This window comes from Phyllobates terribilis, unplaced genomic scaffold, assembly GCF_046119375.1.
Source record: "Phyllobates terribilis strain yellow unplaced genomic scaffold, ASM4611937v1 Scaffold_8__6_contigs__length_399053987, whole genome shotgun sequence".
NCBI classification, from domain to species: Eukaryota; Metazoa; Chordata; class Amphibia; order Anura; family Dendrobatidae; genus Phyllobates; species Phyllobates terribilis.
The window spans coordinates 188,571,989-188,588,634 of NW_027362768.1; the positions used below are offsets into that span (position 1 = coordinate 188,571,989).

General features: G+C 44.7%; 1 protein-coding gene across 10 annotated transcripts in view; it reads left to right on the forward strand.

Moving 5' to 3' along the window:
* Nucleotides 1-16,646, forward strand: part of NEXN (nexilin F-actin binding protein) — a 62,368-nt gene that overhangs the window by 39,571 nt on the left and 6,151 nt on the right. For 6 of the 10 annotated variants that reach the window (XM_073643936.1, XM_073643934.1, XM_073643943.1 and 3 more), the window contains 7 exons: nt 2,922-3,070; nt 4,345-4,386; nt 6,237-6,434; nt 6,676-6,855; nt 8,192-8,383; nt 15,001-15,189; nt 16,555-16,623. In XM_073643936.1, the coding sequence (XP_073500037.1) occupies nt 2,922-3,070; nt 4,345-4,386; nt 6,237-6,434; nt 6,676-6,855; nt 8,192-8,383; nt 15,001-15,189; nt 16,555-16,623 (1,019 nt within the window). The remainder of the gene's footprint in view (nt 1-2,921; nt 3,071-4,344; nt 4,387-6,236; nt 6,435-6,675; nt 6,856-8,191; nt 8,384-15,000; nt 15,190-16,554; nt 16,624-16,646) is intronic. The other 4 variants (XM_073643938.1, XM_073643942.1, XM_073643937.1 and 1 more) reach the window with 3 other exon arrangements.

Below are 16,646 nucleotides of genomic sequence, written 5' to 3' on the forward strand. Positions count from 1 at the left end.
CAGGTCTACAAATCAGAGAAGATGCGCCGGGGATTCCATCAGATAAGAGGCAGTGTGCCAGCTCCGGGCCGGCTGCCATGGACTACTGGACTTGGCCGTTGGATCTGCAAAATTAATTGCTCATTTCTAAGGGGATGTTAGCCGGATTTCATATTTAACGTCAAAGTATAAGTTTTTTTTTCCCCTAAAATGGAGCAAGTGGAATGTGTCTCATTAATTTTTTTCCTTCTTCTGGATAAACACAGTATTACCATAGGCTGGACTATATCAGCTATCTAACCATGTAATCTTTCTGGCCTTTGGATCAGGTTTCTAAAATTTGGAAACAATCGTTAAAGAACCATAGAAGTATCAAGAATCGTTTGGTTCCGTTTGGTAAAATGTTCTTGACCATTAGTGATAACCCAACATCTATGGCTCTGATTAAGAAAGTTGTACCAAGTTTATAAGCTCTCCCTGTGAATAAGATAGGGGGACACCGTACTGATCTGTGGGGTCCAACCGCTGGGACCGCCACCAAATCGGAGAACCTGACTCTGCAGAAACCCACCTGGTGGTCTTACATGGCACCTCTGCACCAGTCACTGTCTATGGTAGTGCTGGACATTTTTGAGCTCAGTATTCTCCCACCTCCGTCATCTTTGCTGAGGAGTTTGCCACACACTTCAAAAACAAGATTGACCAAACACGGCAAGTCTTTACTGTCCGACCACCACAACCCCTTTGTTTTCCACAGCATTTCCCTACCCCCATAACCTCCCTTCCCAACATCACGGAAAGAGACCTTACTCGTCTCCTCTCCAAATCACACCTCACTACATGTGCACTCGACCCCATCCCATCCTACCTCCTCCCCAACCTCACACCCACACTCATCCCATCCCTAACCCATCTCTTCAACCTATCACTATCCTCTGGTACCTTCCCCTCTGCCTTCAAACATGCCACAATCACGCCCATCCTCCAAAAGCCATCCCTCAACCCAACCGCCCTGTCCAGCTATCGCCCCATATCACTGCTCCCATTTGCCTCCAAACTCCTTGAGCAACACGTTCACGCTGAACTTTCCTCCCACTTCTCATCTAACTCTCTCTTCGACAACCGACAATCCGGCTTCCGCCCCCACCATTCCACCGAAACTGCCCTTACCAAAATCACCAATGACTTACTTACAGCCAAAGCTAACAGACAATTCTCCATTCTCCTCCTTCTCGACCTGTCCTCTGCTTTCCATACAGCTGACCACTGCCTCCTACTACAGATCCTCTCTTCCTTTGGCGTCAAAGACCTTGCCTATCCTGGATCTCCTCATACCTTTCTAACCGCACATTTAGCGTCTCCCACTCCCACACTACCTCCTCATCTCGCCCCCTCTCTGTTGGAGTCCCTCAAGGCTCTGTCCTAGGACGCCTACTCTTCTCAATCTATACCCTTGGCCTGGTACAGCTCATAAAATCCCATGGCTTCCAATATCATCTGTACGCTGATGACACCCAGATCTACCTCTCTGTCCCAGACGTCACCTCTTTGCTGTCCAGAATCCCAGCATGTCTATCAGCCATATCCTCCTTCTTCTCCTACCGCTACCTCAAGCTCAATGTGGACAAAACTGAACTCATCATCTTTCCCCCATCTCGCGTATCTTCCCCACCTGATCTTTCTATCACAATAAATGACGTCACGCTTTCCCCTGTACCGACAATCCGCTGCCTCGGAGTAACCCTTGACTCTGCCCTGTCCTTCATACCCCACATCCAAGCTCTCGCCACGTCCTGTCGCCTCCAGCTCAAAAACATTTCCAGAATCCGTCCTTTCCTCAACCCTCAATCTACTAAACTGCTTGTGCATGCCCTCATCATCTCCCGCCTCAACTACTGCAACATCCTCCTCTGTGGCCTCCCTGCTAACACTCTCGCACCCCTCCAGTCCGTCCTCAACTCTGCTGCACGACTGGTCCATCTCTCGCCTCGCTACTCCCCTTTGCAAATCCCTTCACTGGCTCCCATTCCCCCAGCGTATCCAGTTCAAACTACTAACACTGACCTAGAAAGCCGTCCATAACCTCTCTCCTCCGTATATCTCTGAACTAATCTCCCGATGTATTCCCTTACGTAACCTCCGGTCCTCCCAAGACCTCCTACTCTACTCCGCACTTCTTCATTCCTCACGCAATCGCCTCCAAGATTTCTCCCGAATATCCCCCGTCCTATGGAATTCTGCGCCTCAACACGTCCGATTATCCACCACATCTGGATCCTTCAGACGGAACCTGAAAACCCATCTCTTCAAGAAAGCTTACAGCCTGCCATGACCCCACTGCCTCCTCAACCAACAACACCGGAGCTGCTGCAGCCCCCCAACCTACTGTCTCCTTCCCCACCATCCTGTAGAATGTAATGTAAGGGCAGGGTCCTCCTCCCTCTGTACCGTGCTATCATTGTTAGTTTACTGTAAGTGATATCAGTATTTGTTATGTAACCCCTCCTTATGTACAGCACCATGGAATCAATGGCGCTATAGAAATTAATAATAATAATCTACAGCAGAACAAAGAGAATGAATGACACGTTCTCAGGATTGAGGGGGTCCCAGTAATCAATAATTTATGCCCTATCCTTGGTACCACCCAATCGGCATATTGAAACGTTGTACAATTTGGCGATATTCGTTTTGTGCCACTTCCGTACTTATCATAGCTGCGACTTGTAACAAATCACGTGCCCGGGTCTAATGAAAGTTCCCACTGAATGAGAACAAGTAGAAAAATGAAAAATCATGAGCTATTGTTACAGAAGAAGGATAATAAATTGTACAACTTTCCCTTTACAAAGCCGTTCTCTCAGAGTTACAGTGTATCTGTGTGATTCCTAGGTAAGTGGAGAATAGACCATACTCATTCCTACATGCATCTGGTGTTGTAGGAACCGTTAAAGGAAAGTTTGCAGAAATGGAAAAACAAAGGCAAGATGAAGAGAGAAAAAGGATGGAAGAGGAGAGGAAACGGAGGCTTGAGCAGGACTTGAAGGAAAAGAGGAAAATTCAGCGTGAACTGGCAAAGAAAGCTGAAGACGTAAGTCAGATTTACCGTCTTCTTTTTTTCTTATTCATACCAGTAAATGTGTAATATTTCTTTGTCATTTTTAGAAAAATATCACCGCAGGCTCTGCAATACCACCTCTGGGAACAATGTTTTTTATTTTAAATACATGTATTTTGGGATAAATATTTTTTTTTTAATTGGGTTTCATTAAAATCTTCCAGCTGTTTGGCTCTTTTTTTTTTTTTTTTTTGTTACTCCTGTATATTTCTGGCTGAAGAATGAGTTAACTGAGATTCTGTCAGTGAGCTTGTTCTGACAGAAGTTTGTAACTTTTTTTTAATCTTTGTTTTTTTCGAGCTCTTCTTGGCTGATGAATGGTCACAGACCTCATCAACGTTGGAAGTGAACTTTGATGTGATCATAAATCAGCTGAGGAGTTCAGGAAAAGACAGATACAGGAGTCAGAATGAGGTCACCGACCAACTCACAGTTAGCTCATTCTGCAGCCAGAAAACCTGAAAAAAAAAAAAAACTGTGCAATTTTTTTTTAATAAAAAAAAACAATTACAAAAATTATTTTAAGTTCAAAAATACATGCATTTCATTAAAAAAAAAAAGTTGCTTCCGAAGGTGTCAATATCTCCAGTGAGACAAGTCAGCACTGCTAGCATGAGACAGTAACTAATTACTGACGCATCTGACCAATCTTACAAAAGAAGGGGGTTAATGTTAAGCATAAATTTGCACTAAAATCCAAGATATTTCCTCCTAATTCACCTATTAAATCTGGTGAAATGTAAATTTCTTTGGGGGAATTAGATACTTTCTCTCCAATTTGCAATTTAAGTTGATAACTTAAGAAAACTTGCAAGTTTGAAAGTAAAAAGTTCGCTTAGCGTCGTAGTTTGTACCAAAACCTGGAGTAAAGTAGCCAATAACTGGTTTACGTTACATTCTGATGCCCACGGTATAATCCGTGCAGAACACTAATTTAGTCGTCATTTATGGAGACAGGTCAGCAGTGTCTTACAAAGTGCTTGTTGGAGACATTTTGCTTCTGGTCTGCAAAAAAAAAAAAAAAAAACATCTGTAGGGTTTCTACTCTTTTTCCCTTTCAGGACCCATAAAAATAAAATCTTCAAAATCTTTACAAAAATTTGATTTCCATTGGTGACTTTTTTTTTTTTTTTTTTCCTGTTCTTCAAAAATTTTTACATTTTTTTTTTCATGAACAAAAACATCAGCATCTTCTTTCTTGAAATGCGGAAACAGTTTGACAATATGATAAAATTCTTATTTAATAGATTGAGGACATTAACTGTGATGGAAGTGACTCGGAGATGGAGGTAATGAGAAATTTATTCAACTAAAATTCCTATTCTTCCTACTTTTTTTTTCCTTCTGACGTCTTTCTATCTTTATATTTATTAATACTTACTGCCTATTTTCCCCGAAAAAAAAGTAATTTTTTTTTTTTGGTTTAGGTTCCTATCCTGGAAATATAAAAGGTTTAATCTCGTATATCTTAACACAACTATTTTATTTCTTTATTATTTTTTTTTTTATTATGTTACTTTTGAAGTTTATTTTTTTTTTTATTAAATCTCTTAGTTTATTTTTGAGAACATTTTATTTCTTTATTTTATTTTTTTTTTTCATTATGTTATTTTTGAAGTTTTTTTTTTTTTATTAAATCTCTTAGTTTATTTTTGAGAACATTTTATTTCTTTATTTTATTTTTGTTTTATTATGTTATTTTTGAAGTTTTTTTTTTTTTTATTAAATCTCTTAGTTTATTTTTGAGAACAGTTTTACGGCTGAAATGTCAAAGGCAAAAGAGAAACGATAGACGTCTCCGCTCAAGTTCGTGGTTTGCTGAGGACTTATATCTTCTACATTTCAGACTTTCACCTTCCTCCGTGATAAAACTTGTGAAATTAATCTGAAGATGCCACGAGAGACGATCTATAGAATCACTTTGATCGTCTAAAAATATAACAGCTGAAGGAAGTTATAAGAACAATTTATCCAAGAATGAACTGGCCATCAAGTAGCTTCCTTTATAGCTAATGTTTCCAAAAAATTTGTTCTAGCAAGAAGCATAGGGTCCGATTCATCATTTGCAATTTTTTTTTTAAAGTCACGGGTTTTTTTTTATAATTTTTTTTGTGCCAAATGTATCAAAATAGCACATGTAGATCATGATGAGCAAGTAAAAAAATGGCCGGTATTTTTTACTTTTATTTTTTTTCTGTGACTTTTTAGCTCAAAACGTTGCACGCCTTCTAAAATGATTCTAAAAATTGCACCAAAATATCTATGTAAATATCCCCTTCAGAGAGGAAGAAGATTAGAACTCTAGTTCCAACTCCTGGATTGTAGCAATCCTAAAAGTCAATACTGACCCTTTAATGAACCCTGCCAGATGACATAGGATAAAAGCTAATCTAGAAATTTCATTTGCAGACTCATGTTTCGGGGTGGTTGCTCCTCATCAGTGCAAAGTTTAGTCTATTTATCCTAAGTCATGTGGCTCCTTAAAGGGTGAATATTGACTTATAGGATTGCTATCCCCGATAGATGGCACTAGAGTTCTAGTCTGCTTCCTCTCTGAAGAAGATATTTGCATATTTAATTTCTCAGAGGAGTCTCCTTTCTCCAAAATATCTGGCATACTTAAAATTGCTCCAGCATGGGGGGAAGGGGAGACTGGAGTATATTTGTGACTTGTGCAAATGATGAATGAGGCAAAAACATCTGGAAACCCTAAACATCGCCAACAATGGTGAACTAGACAAAAAAACAAAACAGGTGAACACCTATAATATAGACTTTAAAAAGGTGCAAATGCAACAATGTATCGGGCCCATAATGTATTAAATTTTAAAGCAACTTTAGTTATTTTTTACTTGGTTGGAGGATCGGACACATTGAAATCCAACATTAGGACGTATCTAGAAAAAGAACTTAGTTCTTTGCAATATTCCTCTTGGAATAACATCCAACAAAGTCTCCGAGGTTTCAGATCTTGACTATAAGGAAATGATCCAAGGGATCGAGGTGCTTTGGCCTGTCATAACTCTTACCTTCTTCTTGCGTAGAAATAGTTTATGGAGTTTTGGCACACAGGTTTCCTTTTCTGAATAGTTAGTGAATAGAGTCTCATCTAACCAAGGAGAGTGTCTATTTTAAACAGGAAGAAACAGAGGAAGTAGAGGTAGCCGTAAGAACAGAAAAGCCTGTCAGATCTCCAGGGAGAATAAATGTCAACTTCGAAGATTTGGAGAAGGAAAGGGAAGAAGATGAAAAAAGAAGACGCGAAGAAGAAAATAACAGAAGATACGATGAACATAGGAAATCATTCCGAGAAGCTAAGAGACGTTCCACCGCTATGGTAATAATGTCTAGATGCCGGCAATTTAGCTGGAAATGTATCCACTTATAGAAGTTTTGGCTAAGGTCAGAACTAATTTGATTTTGGCATCAATCGTAGAGACATAATGGAAGGAAATATCAAGGTTGTTTGTATGATGTCCTGTTAAGAAGAGTTGCACGTCGCCACATTCGAGTGACCAAATTAAGAATTAATGATCATAATTGTAATTGCCATCTGCCTACGCATCTTATTTTCCAAGGATGAAACAGAGACTCAGGACAAGAAGAGCAAAGAACAAGTGACTCCTGGAAAACTAAAATTAACCTTCGAAGAGCTAGAAAAACAAAGGCAGGAGCATCAGAAGAAGCTAGCGGAAGAGGAGGCTCGCCAGCGTTTGGAGGAGGAAAGGAAGACCTTTGAGGAAGCCAGACAACATGTGGTAATACTGCCATTGATTCTGTAGTTCTTTTCCTCCCCTACACTCACTAACCGCCAGTAGAAATGATTTCTAATAACTGTTTATTCCCATAGTCATTCCAAAAAACAAATATATCTTTGGTCATCTGCCGCAGCAGTCCAGTAACCAGCTGGTCCGGATGGACTTCACACTCAACCTTAACGATTTTTGTAGGAATTCTAAACCCCAAAATCCCCAGTTTATTCATAGATCCAGTGTCAGCGTCTCTGGAGGGTATCTGAGATGATGTAGTGACCATCGCTCTTGGCTACCAGTACGTCTAGGGTGATGGGAAGGATAATATCCATCTACATATTGACACTTACTATTCAATTGTGTTGCGTGTGGATAATCACCAAAACCAATGTTCAACTGCTCATTCCTAAAATTTTTTCTTTTCTGAAAGGTCAGTGCTATTCCTTAGCAAAATCTGGGGGGAGAATCTGATTTTGAAAAGAAAACTTCTTAAAGTTACCTGTTAGGCCCATCAAACCTCCCGAATCGCCTGATACCGATTCAGAACAAACAAAACTTACAATCGTGTTCTGGATACAAGGATTTGTATGTGCGGTAAAACACTTCTTATTGCCGTCCTTGAAAATTGTCCCAGACTAGTCCCGAGGGTCACCCAGAGCTGTCTGGCCTCAAGTGCAGTAATCGCCCTTCCTCGGCATGTTTGACGTTTTCCCAACGATGTATGCAGCTCTCCGCCATTCTGGGCGTGCACAGCGTGCCGATAAAGCATGGGAGAGCAAACCCAACTTCATTGCTCATGCTCAAGTAGGAAGGACTTTGCACGCATGCGCAAGATTTCCAGTTCTGCAGATATGATGTGGTCACTGAGGAGGACAATCACGCCCAAGGAGGGTTACAGGCAGCATCTGAGGCTGGTCTGGGTGAAGCGATGGCTCCACGGACGATGAAGTGCACATAAGGAGTATTGTATCAGGGACACGCTTGGTGGGCAAGTTTAATGCGCTCCATTGCTAGTCGTAATTTTAAGTAGTCTTACTATCTTTTTTATTGAAATATTGTTTATATAAACCACTGACTCTCACCCACAAACTCTTGAATTTACTTGTTATTAACAGGTTTTACGAACATTCCACAAAAATTCCCTAATTTCTTTTTTTTTTTTTTTTCCTTTCTCCTTTTTTTAATCCCAGGTGCATGTACAATCCACATGAATAGTACATGCAAGAGGGTTAAATGAACCATTTACACTCAGATACAAGTTTAATGCAAAAGTCTCTTTTAACAGAAAAATTTCTTTCAAGATAAGAAAGAATTTAACTTCTCAGCATCTATTTTTCCAAAGGTCAGTGGTGATGATGAAGACGACGCGAGCTTTAATGCACACAAAGAAGAAATCCGACCCGGAAAACTGAAGTTGAGTTTTGAGGAGTTAGAAAAGCAGAGAAAAGAGGAGGAGAGGATGAGAGCGGAGGAGGAAGCGAGGAGGAGGATAGAAGAAGAGAAAAGAACATTTGCAGAAGCCAGAAAGAACATGGTAGCGTAGTGTTTGAGAACGTTCCTTCTGTGTTTCCCCATCGTGCATGAATTCCCTTTTTTTTGGTTCCAGGCAGGACGGCATCGCTATGTTAGAATAAGAATACACCTACTAGGGACGGACAAAATGAACGCACTGAAACAATGGTGGCTAAATGAATGAAAAGTAGGAACACTTAAACTCAGTTATCTAGAAGACCCAAACCCATACATGAAAGTCCATGTGTAGTGTATGGGGATTGTACAATGCTGATCGAAACAGTAAAAGAAAAGTCAGGAAAAGGTTCGACATAAATGTTTGTTCTAACTTACATAAGGCATTTATAGGATCAGGGAGCAACGACGGGTTCATTACTAAATAGGTTCCTGGGGACAACCAAGAATCATAGGAGGTGAAGTAGACGGGCTTAGCTGTTTCAGTTGTGGGTCAGGTGGCAAAAACCTCTGGTTCTTTCTACCATAGCTGCGATGCTCTGCGTGTTGTGATACCTTTTTATCATAGCTGTGAAGTTCTGTGTCCTGACCAATTTCTACCATAACTACGATGCTCTGCTTGTCCTGACTCCTTTCTACCATAGCTGCGATGCTCTGCGTGTTGTGACACCTTTCTATCATAGATGCGATGCTCTGTGTGTCCTGACACCTTTCTATCATAGCTGCGATGCTCTGCATGTCCTGACACCTTTCTATCACAGCTGAGATGCTCTGCATGTCCTGACACCTTTCTATCATAGCTGCGATGCTCTGCGTGTCCTGACACCTTTCTATCATAGCTGCGATGCTCTGCATGTCCTGACACCTTTCTATCATAGCTGCGATGCTCTGCATGTCCTGACACCTTTCTATCATAGCTGCGATGCTCTGCGTGTCGTGACACCTTTCTATCATAGATGCGATCCTGTGCATGTCCTGACACCTTTCTATCATAGCTGCGATGCTCTGCATGTCCTGACACCTTTCTATCATAGCTGCGATGCTCTGCATGTCCTGACACCTTTCTATCATAGCTGCGATGTTCTGGGTGTCCTGACACCTTTCTATCATAGCTGCGATGCTCTGGGTGTCCTGACACCTTTCTACCATAGCTGCGATGTTCTGCGTGTCCTGACACCTCTCTATCATAGATGCAATCATCTGCGTCTCCTGACCCCTTTCTATCATAGCTGCGATGCTCTGCGTGTCCTGACACCTTTCTATCATAGCTGCGATGTTCTGCGTGTCCTGACACCTTTCTATCATAGATGCAATCTTCTGCGTGTCCTGACACCTCTCTATCATAGCTGCGATGCTCTGCGTGTCCTGACACCTTTCTATCATAGCTGCGATGTTCTGCGTGTCCTGACACCTTTCTATCATAGATGCAATCTTCTGCGTGTCCTGACACCTCTCTATCATAGCTGCGATGTTCTGCGTGTCCTGACACCTCTCTATCATAGATGCAATCATCTGCGTGTCCTGACCCCTTTCTATCATAGCTGCGATGTTCTGGGTGTCCTGACACCTTTCTATCATAGATGCGATCTTCTGCGTGTCCTGACACCTCTCTATCATAGCTGTGATGCTCTGCATGTCCTGACACCTTTCTATGATAGCTGCGATGTTCTGGGTGTCCTGACACCTTTCTATCATAGATGCGATCATCTGCGTGTCCTGACACCTTTCCATCATAGCTGCGATTCTCTGGGTGTCATGACACCTTTCTATCATAGCTGCGATGCTCTGCGTGTCCTGACTCCTTTCTATTCTAGCTGCGAAGCTCTGCTTGTCCTGACACCTTTCTATCATAGATGCGTTCCTGTGCGTGTCCCGACTCCTTTCTATCATAGCTGCGATGCTCTGCATGTCCTGACACCTTTCTATCATAGCTGCGATGTTCTGGGTGTCCCGACTCCTTTCTATCATAGCTGCGATGCTCTGCGTGTCCCGACTCTTTTCTATCATAGCTGCGATGCTCTGCGTGTCCTGACACCTTTCTATCATAGCTGCGATGTTCTGGGTGTCCCGACTCCTTTCTATCATAGCTGCAATGCTCTGCGTGTCCCGACTCCTTTCTATCATAGCTGCGATGCTCTGCGTGTCCTGACACCTTTCTATCATAGCTGCGATGTTCTGGGTGTCCCGACTCCTTTCTATCATAGCTGCGATGCTCTGCGTGTCCTGACTCCTTTCTATTCTAGCTGCGAAGCTCTGCGTGTCCTGACACCTTTCTATCATAGATGCATTCCTGTGCGTGTCCCGACTCCTTTCTATCATAGCTGCGATGCTCTGCATGTCCTGACTCCTTTCTATCATAGCTGCGATGCTCTGTGTGTCCTGACACCTTTCTATCATAGCTGCGATGTTCTGGGTGTCCCGACTCCTTTCTATCATAGCTGCGATGCTCTGCGTGTCCCGACTCCTTTCTATCATAGCTGCGATGCTCTGCGTGTCCTGACACCTTTCTATCATAGCTGCGATGTTCTGGGTGTCCCAACTCCTTTCTATCATAGCTGCAATGCTCTGCGTGTCCCGACTCCTTTCTATCATAGCTGCGATGTTCTGGGTGTCCCGACTCCTTTCTATCATAGCTGCGATGCTCTGCGTGTCATGACACCTTTCTATCATAGCTGCGATGTTCTGGGTGTCCCGACTCTTTTCTATCATAGCTGCAATGCTCTGCGTGTCCCGACTCCTTTCTATCATAGCTGCGATGCTCTGCGTGTCCTGACACCTTTCTATCATAGCTGCTATGTTCTGGGTGTCCCGACTCCTTTCTATCATAGCTGCGATGCTCTGCGTGTCCTGACTCCTTTCTATTCTAGCTGCGAAGCTCTGCGTGTCCTGACACCATTCTATCATAGATGCGTTCCAGTGCGTGTCCCGACTCCTTTCTATCATAGCTGCGATGCTCTGCATGTCCTAACACCTTTCTATCATAGCTGCGATGTTCTGGGTGTCCCGACTCCTTTCTATCATAGCTGCGATGCTCTGCGTGTCCCGACTCCTTTCTATCATAGCTGCGATGCTCTGCGTGTCCTGACACCTTTCTATCATAGCTGCGATGTTCTGGGTGTCCCAACTCCTTTCTATCATAGCTGCAATGCTCTGCGTGTCCCGACTCCTTTCTATCATAGCTGCGATGTTCTGGGTGTCCCGACTCCTTTCTATCATAGCTGCGATGCTCTGCGTGTCCTGACACCTTTCTATCATAGCTGCGATGTTCTGGGTGTCCCGACTCTTTTCTATCATAGCTGCAATGCTCTGCGTGTCCCGACTCCTTTCTATCATAGCTGCGATGCTCTGCGTGTCCTGACACCTTTCTATCATAGCTGTGATGCTCTGTGTGTCCTGACCCCTTTCTATCATAGCTGCGATGTTCTGCGTGTCCTGACACCTATCATAGATGCGATCCTCTGTATGTCCTGACACCTTTCTATCATAGCTGCGATGTTCTGGGTGTCCTGACACCTTTCTATCATAGCTGCGATGTTCTGGGTGTCCTTACACCTATCATAGATGCGATCCTCTGTATGTCCTGACACCTTTCTATCATAGCTGCGATGTTCTGCGTGTCCTGACACCTATCATAGATGCGATCCTCTGTATGTCCTGACACCTTTCTATCATAGCTGCGATGCTGTGTGTCCTGACACCTTTCTATCATAGCTGCGATCCTCTGTATGTCCTGACTCCTTTCTATCATAGCTGCGATGCTCTGCGTGTCCTGACACCTTTCTATCATAGCTGCGATGTTCTGGGTGTCCCTACTCCTTTCTATCATAGCTGCGATGCTCTGCGTGTCCCGACTCCTTTCTATCATAGCTGCGATGCTCTGCGTACTCCTGACACCTTTCTATCATAGCTGCGATGTTCTGGGTGTCCCGACTCCTTTCTATCATTGCTGCAATGCTCTGCGTGTCCTGACACCTTTCTATCATAGCTGCGATGTTCTGGGTGTCCCGACTCCTTTCTATCATAGCTGCGATGCTCTGCGTGTCCCGACTCCTTTCTATCATAGCTGCGATGCTCTGCGTGTCCTGACACCTTTCTATCATAGCTGTGATGCTGTGTGTCCTGACCCCTTTCTATCATAGCTGCGATGTTCTGCGTGTCCTGACACCTATCATAGATGCGATCCTCTGTATGTCCTGACACCTTTCTATCATAGCTGCGATGTTCTGGGTGTCCTGACACCTTTCTATCATAGCTGCGATGTTCTGGGTGTCCTTACACCTATCATAGATGCGATCCTCTGTATGTCCTGACACCTTTCTATCATAGCTGCGATGTTCTGCGTGTCCTGACACCTATCATAGATGCGATCCTCTGTATGTCCTGACACCTTTCTATCATAGCTGCGATGCTGTGTGTCCTGACACCTTTCTATCATAGCTGCGATCCTCTGTATGTCCTGACTCCTTTCTATCATAGCTGCGATGCTCTGCGTGTCCTGACACCTTTCTATCATAGCTGCGATGTTCTGGGTGTCCCGACTCCTTTCTATCATAGCTGCGATGCTCTGCGTGTCCCGACTCCTTTCTATCATAGCTGCGATGCTCTGCGTGTCCTGACACCTTTCTATCATAGCTGTGATGCTCTGTGTGTCCTGACCCCTTTCTATCATAGCTGCGATGTTCTGCGTGTCCTGACACCTATCATAGATGCGATCCTCTGTATGTCCTGACACCTTTCTATCATAGCTGCGATGTTCTGGGTGTCCTGACACCTTTCTATCATAGCTGCGATGTTCTGGGTGTCCTGACACCTATCATAGATGCGATCCTCTGTATGTCCTGACACCTTTCTATCATAGCTGCGATGTTCTGCGTGTCCTGACACCTATCATAGATGCGATCCTCTGTATGTCCTGACACCTTTCTATCATAGCTGCGATACTGTGTGTCCCGACTCCTTTCTATCATAGCTGCGATCCTCTGTATGTCCTGACTCCTTTCTATCATAGATGCGATCCTCTGTGTGTCCTGACGCCTTCCTATCATAGCTGCGATGTTCTGCGTGTCCTGACACCTTTCTATCATAGATGCGATCCTCTGTATGTCCTGACTCCTTTCTATCATAGATGCGATCCTCTGTGTGTCCTGACACCTTTCTATTCTAGCTGCGATCCTCTGTATGTCCTGACTCCTTTCTATCATAGCTGCGATTCTCTGCGTGTCCTGACACCTTTCTAACATAGCTGCGATGCTCTGCGTGTACTGACACCTTTCTATCATAGCTGCGATGCTCTGCGTGTCCTGACCCCTTTCTATCATAGCTGCGATGTTCTGCGTGTCCTGACACCTTTCTATCATAGCTGCGATGCTCTGCGTGTCCTGACCCCTTTCTATCATAGCTGCGATTCTCTGCGTGTCCTGACACCTTTCTAACATAGCTGCGATGCTCTGCGTGTCCTGACCCCTTTCTATCATAGCTGCGATGTTCTGCGTGTCCTGACACCTTTCTATCATAGCTGCGATGCTCTGCGTGTCCTGACCCCTTTCTATCATAGCTGCGATGCTCTGCGTGTCCTGACACCTTTCTAACATAGCTGCGATGTTCTGCGTCTCCTGACACCTTTCTATCATAGATGCGATGCTCTGCGTGTCCTGACAATTCTCTGTCATAGCCAGCAGTAACTTTTTAGTCAATGTTATTTACTCCACTTATCACTGGTTTTCTTGTTATGGCTGATCAGTTTATACTAGGCTTAAGCCTTTTTCCAATTACGGATTTCATTAGACCCTAATTTCATCGATCTGCTCTTGGCCTTTCTTAGTGGCGCTCGACGGCTCTGTGGTTTCCTTGAGGTCTTCTCCTTGCAGGCGGTGTGGACATGCTTCTCCTTGCAGGCGGTGTGGGCATGCTTCTCCTTGCAGGCGGCGTGGGCATGCTTCTCCTTGCAGGCGGCGTGGGCATGCTTCTCCTTGCAGGCGGCGTGGGCATGCTTCTCCTTGCAGGCGGCGTGGGCATGCTTCGCCTTGCAGGCGGCGTGGGCATGCTTCTCCTTGCAGGCGGCGTGGGCATGCTTCGCCTTGCAGGCGGCGTGGGCATGCTTCGCCTTGCAGGCGGCGTGGGCATGCTTCTCCTTGCAGGCGGCGTGGGCATGCTTCTCCTTGCAGGCGGAGTGGGCATGCTTCGCCTTGCAGGCGGTGTGGGCATGCTTCGCCTTGCAGGCGGCGTGGGCATGCTTCTCCTTGCAGGCGGCATGGGCATGCTTCTCCTTGCAGGCGGAGTGGGCATGCTTCTCCTTGCAGGCAGTGTGGGCATGCTTCGCCTTGCAGGCGGTGTGGGCATGCTTCTCCTTGCAGGTGGTGTGGGCATGCTTCTTCTTGCAAGCGGTGTGGGCATGCTTCGCCTTGCAGGCGGTGTGGGCATGCTTTTCCTTGCATGGGTTTTGTCTGGTTTCCTCCCACATTCCAGAAACATGGGGGCGATCCCATGTGGATGTAGGGACAGAGGACACCCTGTGTGCCTGTATTTAGTGAACACCTACAATGGCTGAATTTTCCCATGTGAGAAACCTCAAGAATAACTGCTGAGCGTCTCCACCCTGGTTGTGCTGCGGTCACGGAGTCTGGTGTCTTCTGGACTTGATTAAGGACACAAATTGGTTCTTAGATTATTACTTTTGCCATGCAGGCTTCCAATGATGAAGATGAGGATGGGTATGAACTCCAAAAAGAAAATGTTACACCTGGAAAACTGAGATTAAGCTTTGAAGAACTGGAAAAACAGAGACGAGCAGTGGAGCACAGACGAGCGGAGGAGGAGGCGCGACGGAGGCTGGAGGAGGAGAGAAAGCAGTTTGCCGAGGCGAGGAAAAACATGGTAAGATTTTACCCTGTTCTTCATAGAATGCAAAGTATTCGAGTTCAGTCTGGAAAAGGATGGCATAAGGTGGGATAACAGATGAAGATTCATCCTAAGTCTTTAAAATCTAGGTAAGGATTCCGACTCCCCCAATTAGCTGATTCAAGGGGCCATAGCTTTCCATCGAGTGTCATAGCCCTTTCACTTTCTACTTTGCTCCGCTCCATCCTTTTGACAGTGACTGTTCCGGGGACTGGAGCCCGTTCCGGGGACTGGAGCCCATTCCGCTCCGTTCCAGGGACTGGAGCCCGTTCCGCTCCGTTCCGGGGACTGGAGCCCGTTCCGCTCCGTTCCGGGGACTGGAGCCCGTTCCGCTCCATTCCAGTCAACGGTAGTGAGCTGTAATACCAGGCTCCGCCACTACAAGAAGTAGGCACTGTACCAGGTAAACCGTGAAGATGGAGTGTCGTACTCTTTCCATTACAATCGGTGCAGGTTCTTGGAGTCAGACTCAATTTGATCATGAAAACCTACCTTAAAGGTGTTGTGTGGTACTTTACCAATGATGCCCTATCTTTACAATAGGTCATCAACACCAGATCAGTGGGAGTTTGACACCCAATAAGCTGTTCCCGACGCCAGCCGCATCTGCTCAGCTACGGAGCTGCACAGCACAGCCACATCAACTGCATAGTGGCCTCGGCCGAGTACAGCACATCGCCCCCTATTGGTGGAACTCGTTGCGACCAGCATGCAGTTAACGGAGCAGTGCTCTTGCGCTCGGCAACCAAGCACATCCAGCCGCCGACGGCATCCAGAACAGCTCCGTGGCGGGGGTACCGGGTGTCGCAACCCCACAGATCTGGCATTGATACCCTATTCTAAGGAAGGGCCATCAATATAGAAGTACTGGACAATATTCTAATTCTCAAGAGCTCCCTTAACAAAAAGTGACAATATAATTAATTCCATCCCCAAATATGGGACTACTGGTAGTTTATAACTGGTTCCAAATACATTACCTTATCTTTACATCTAGTATTATCAGAATTTTTTCCTTATGAGAAGCTGTAAGATGTGTTCAGGGTCACCAAAATGTCTAATCTACATCTCAGATAATTGCGTATTTTGGAAGTTAAATATGTTGACCGTCTGAGCATCGTATCGTCCTTGTAACACTGAATTAAGATTGTGACGCGCGTTAAAAATTCCATGAACGTAGTAAAAGATCGGCATAAAGAATAGGCGATGATGGAGGATCCACTACACAGTAGCCAGTATCTTTGACTGTTTTTTTTCCGTTGGTGACAGATTTGCTTTCTCCAGATTGGGAATCATTTTGTGTTATTGTCCAAAACAAACAATTTCCAAATTATTTTTAAGAGCCCAGGCCAAGATTATATTCTTCAGGATATGGAGTGTTCTCACCCGGACAGTTGTGCCGCATGCAAAGTAAGATATGTTCAACCGAGGTC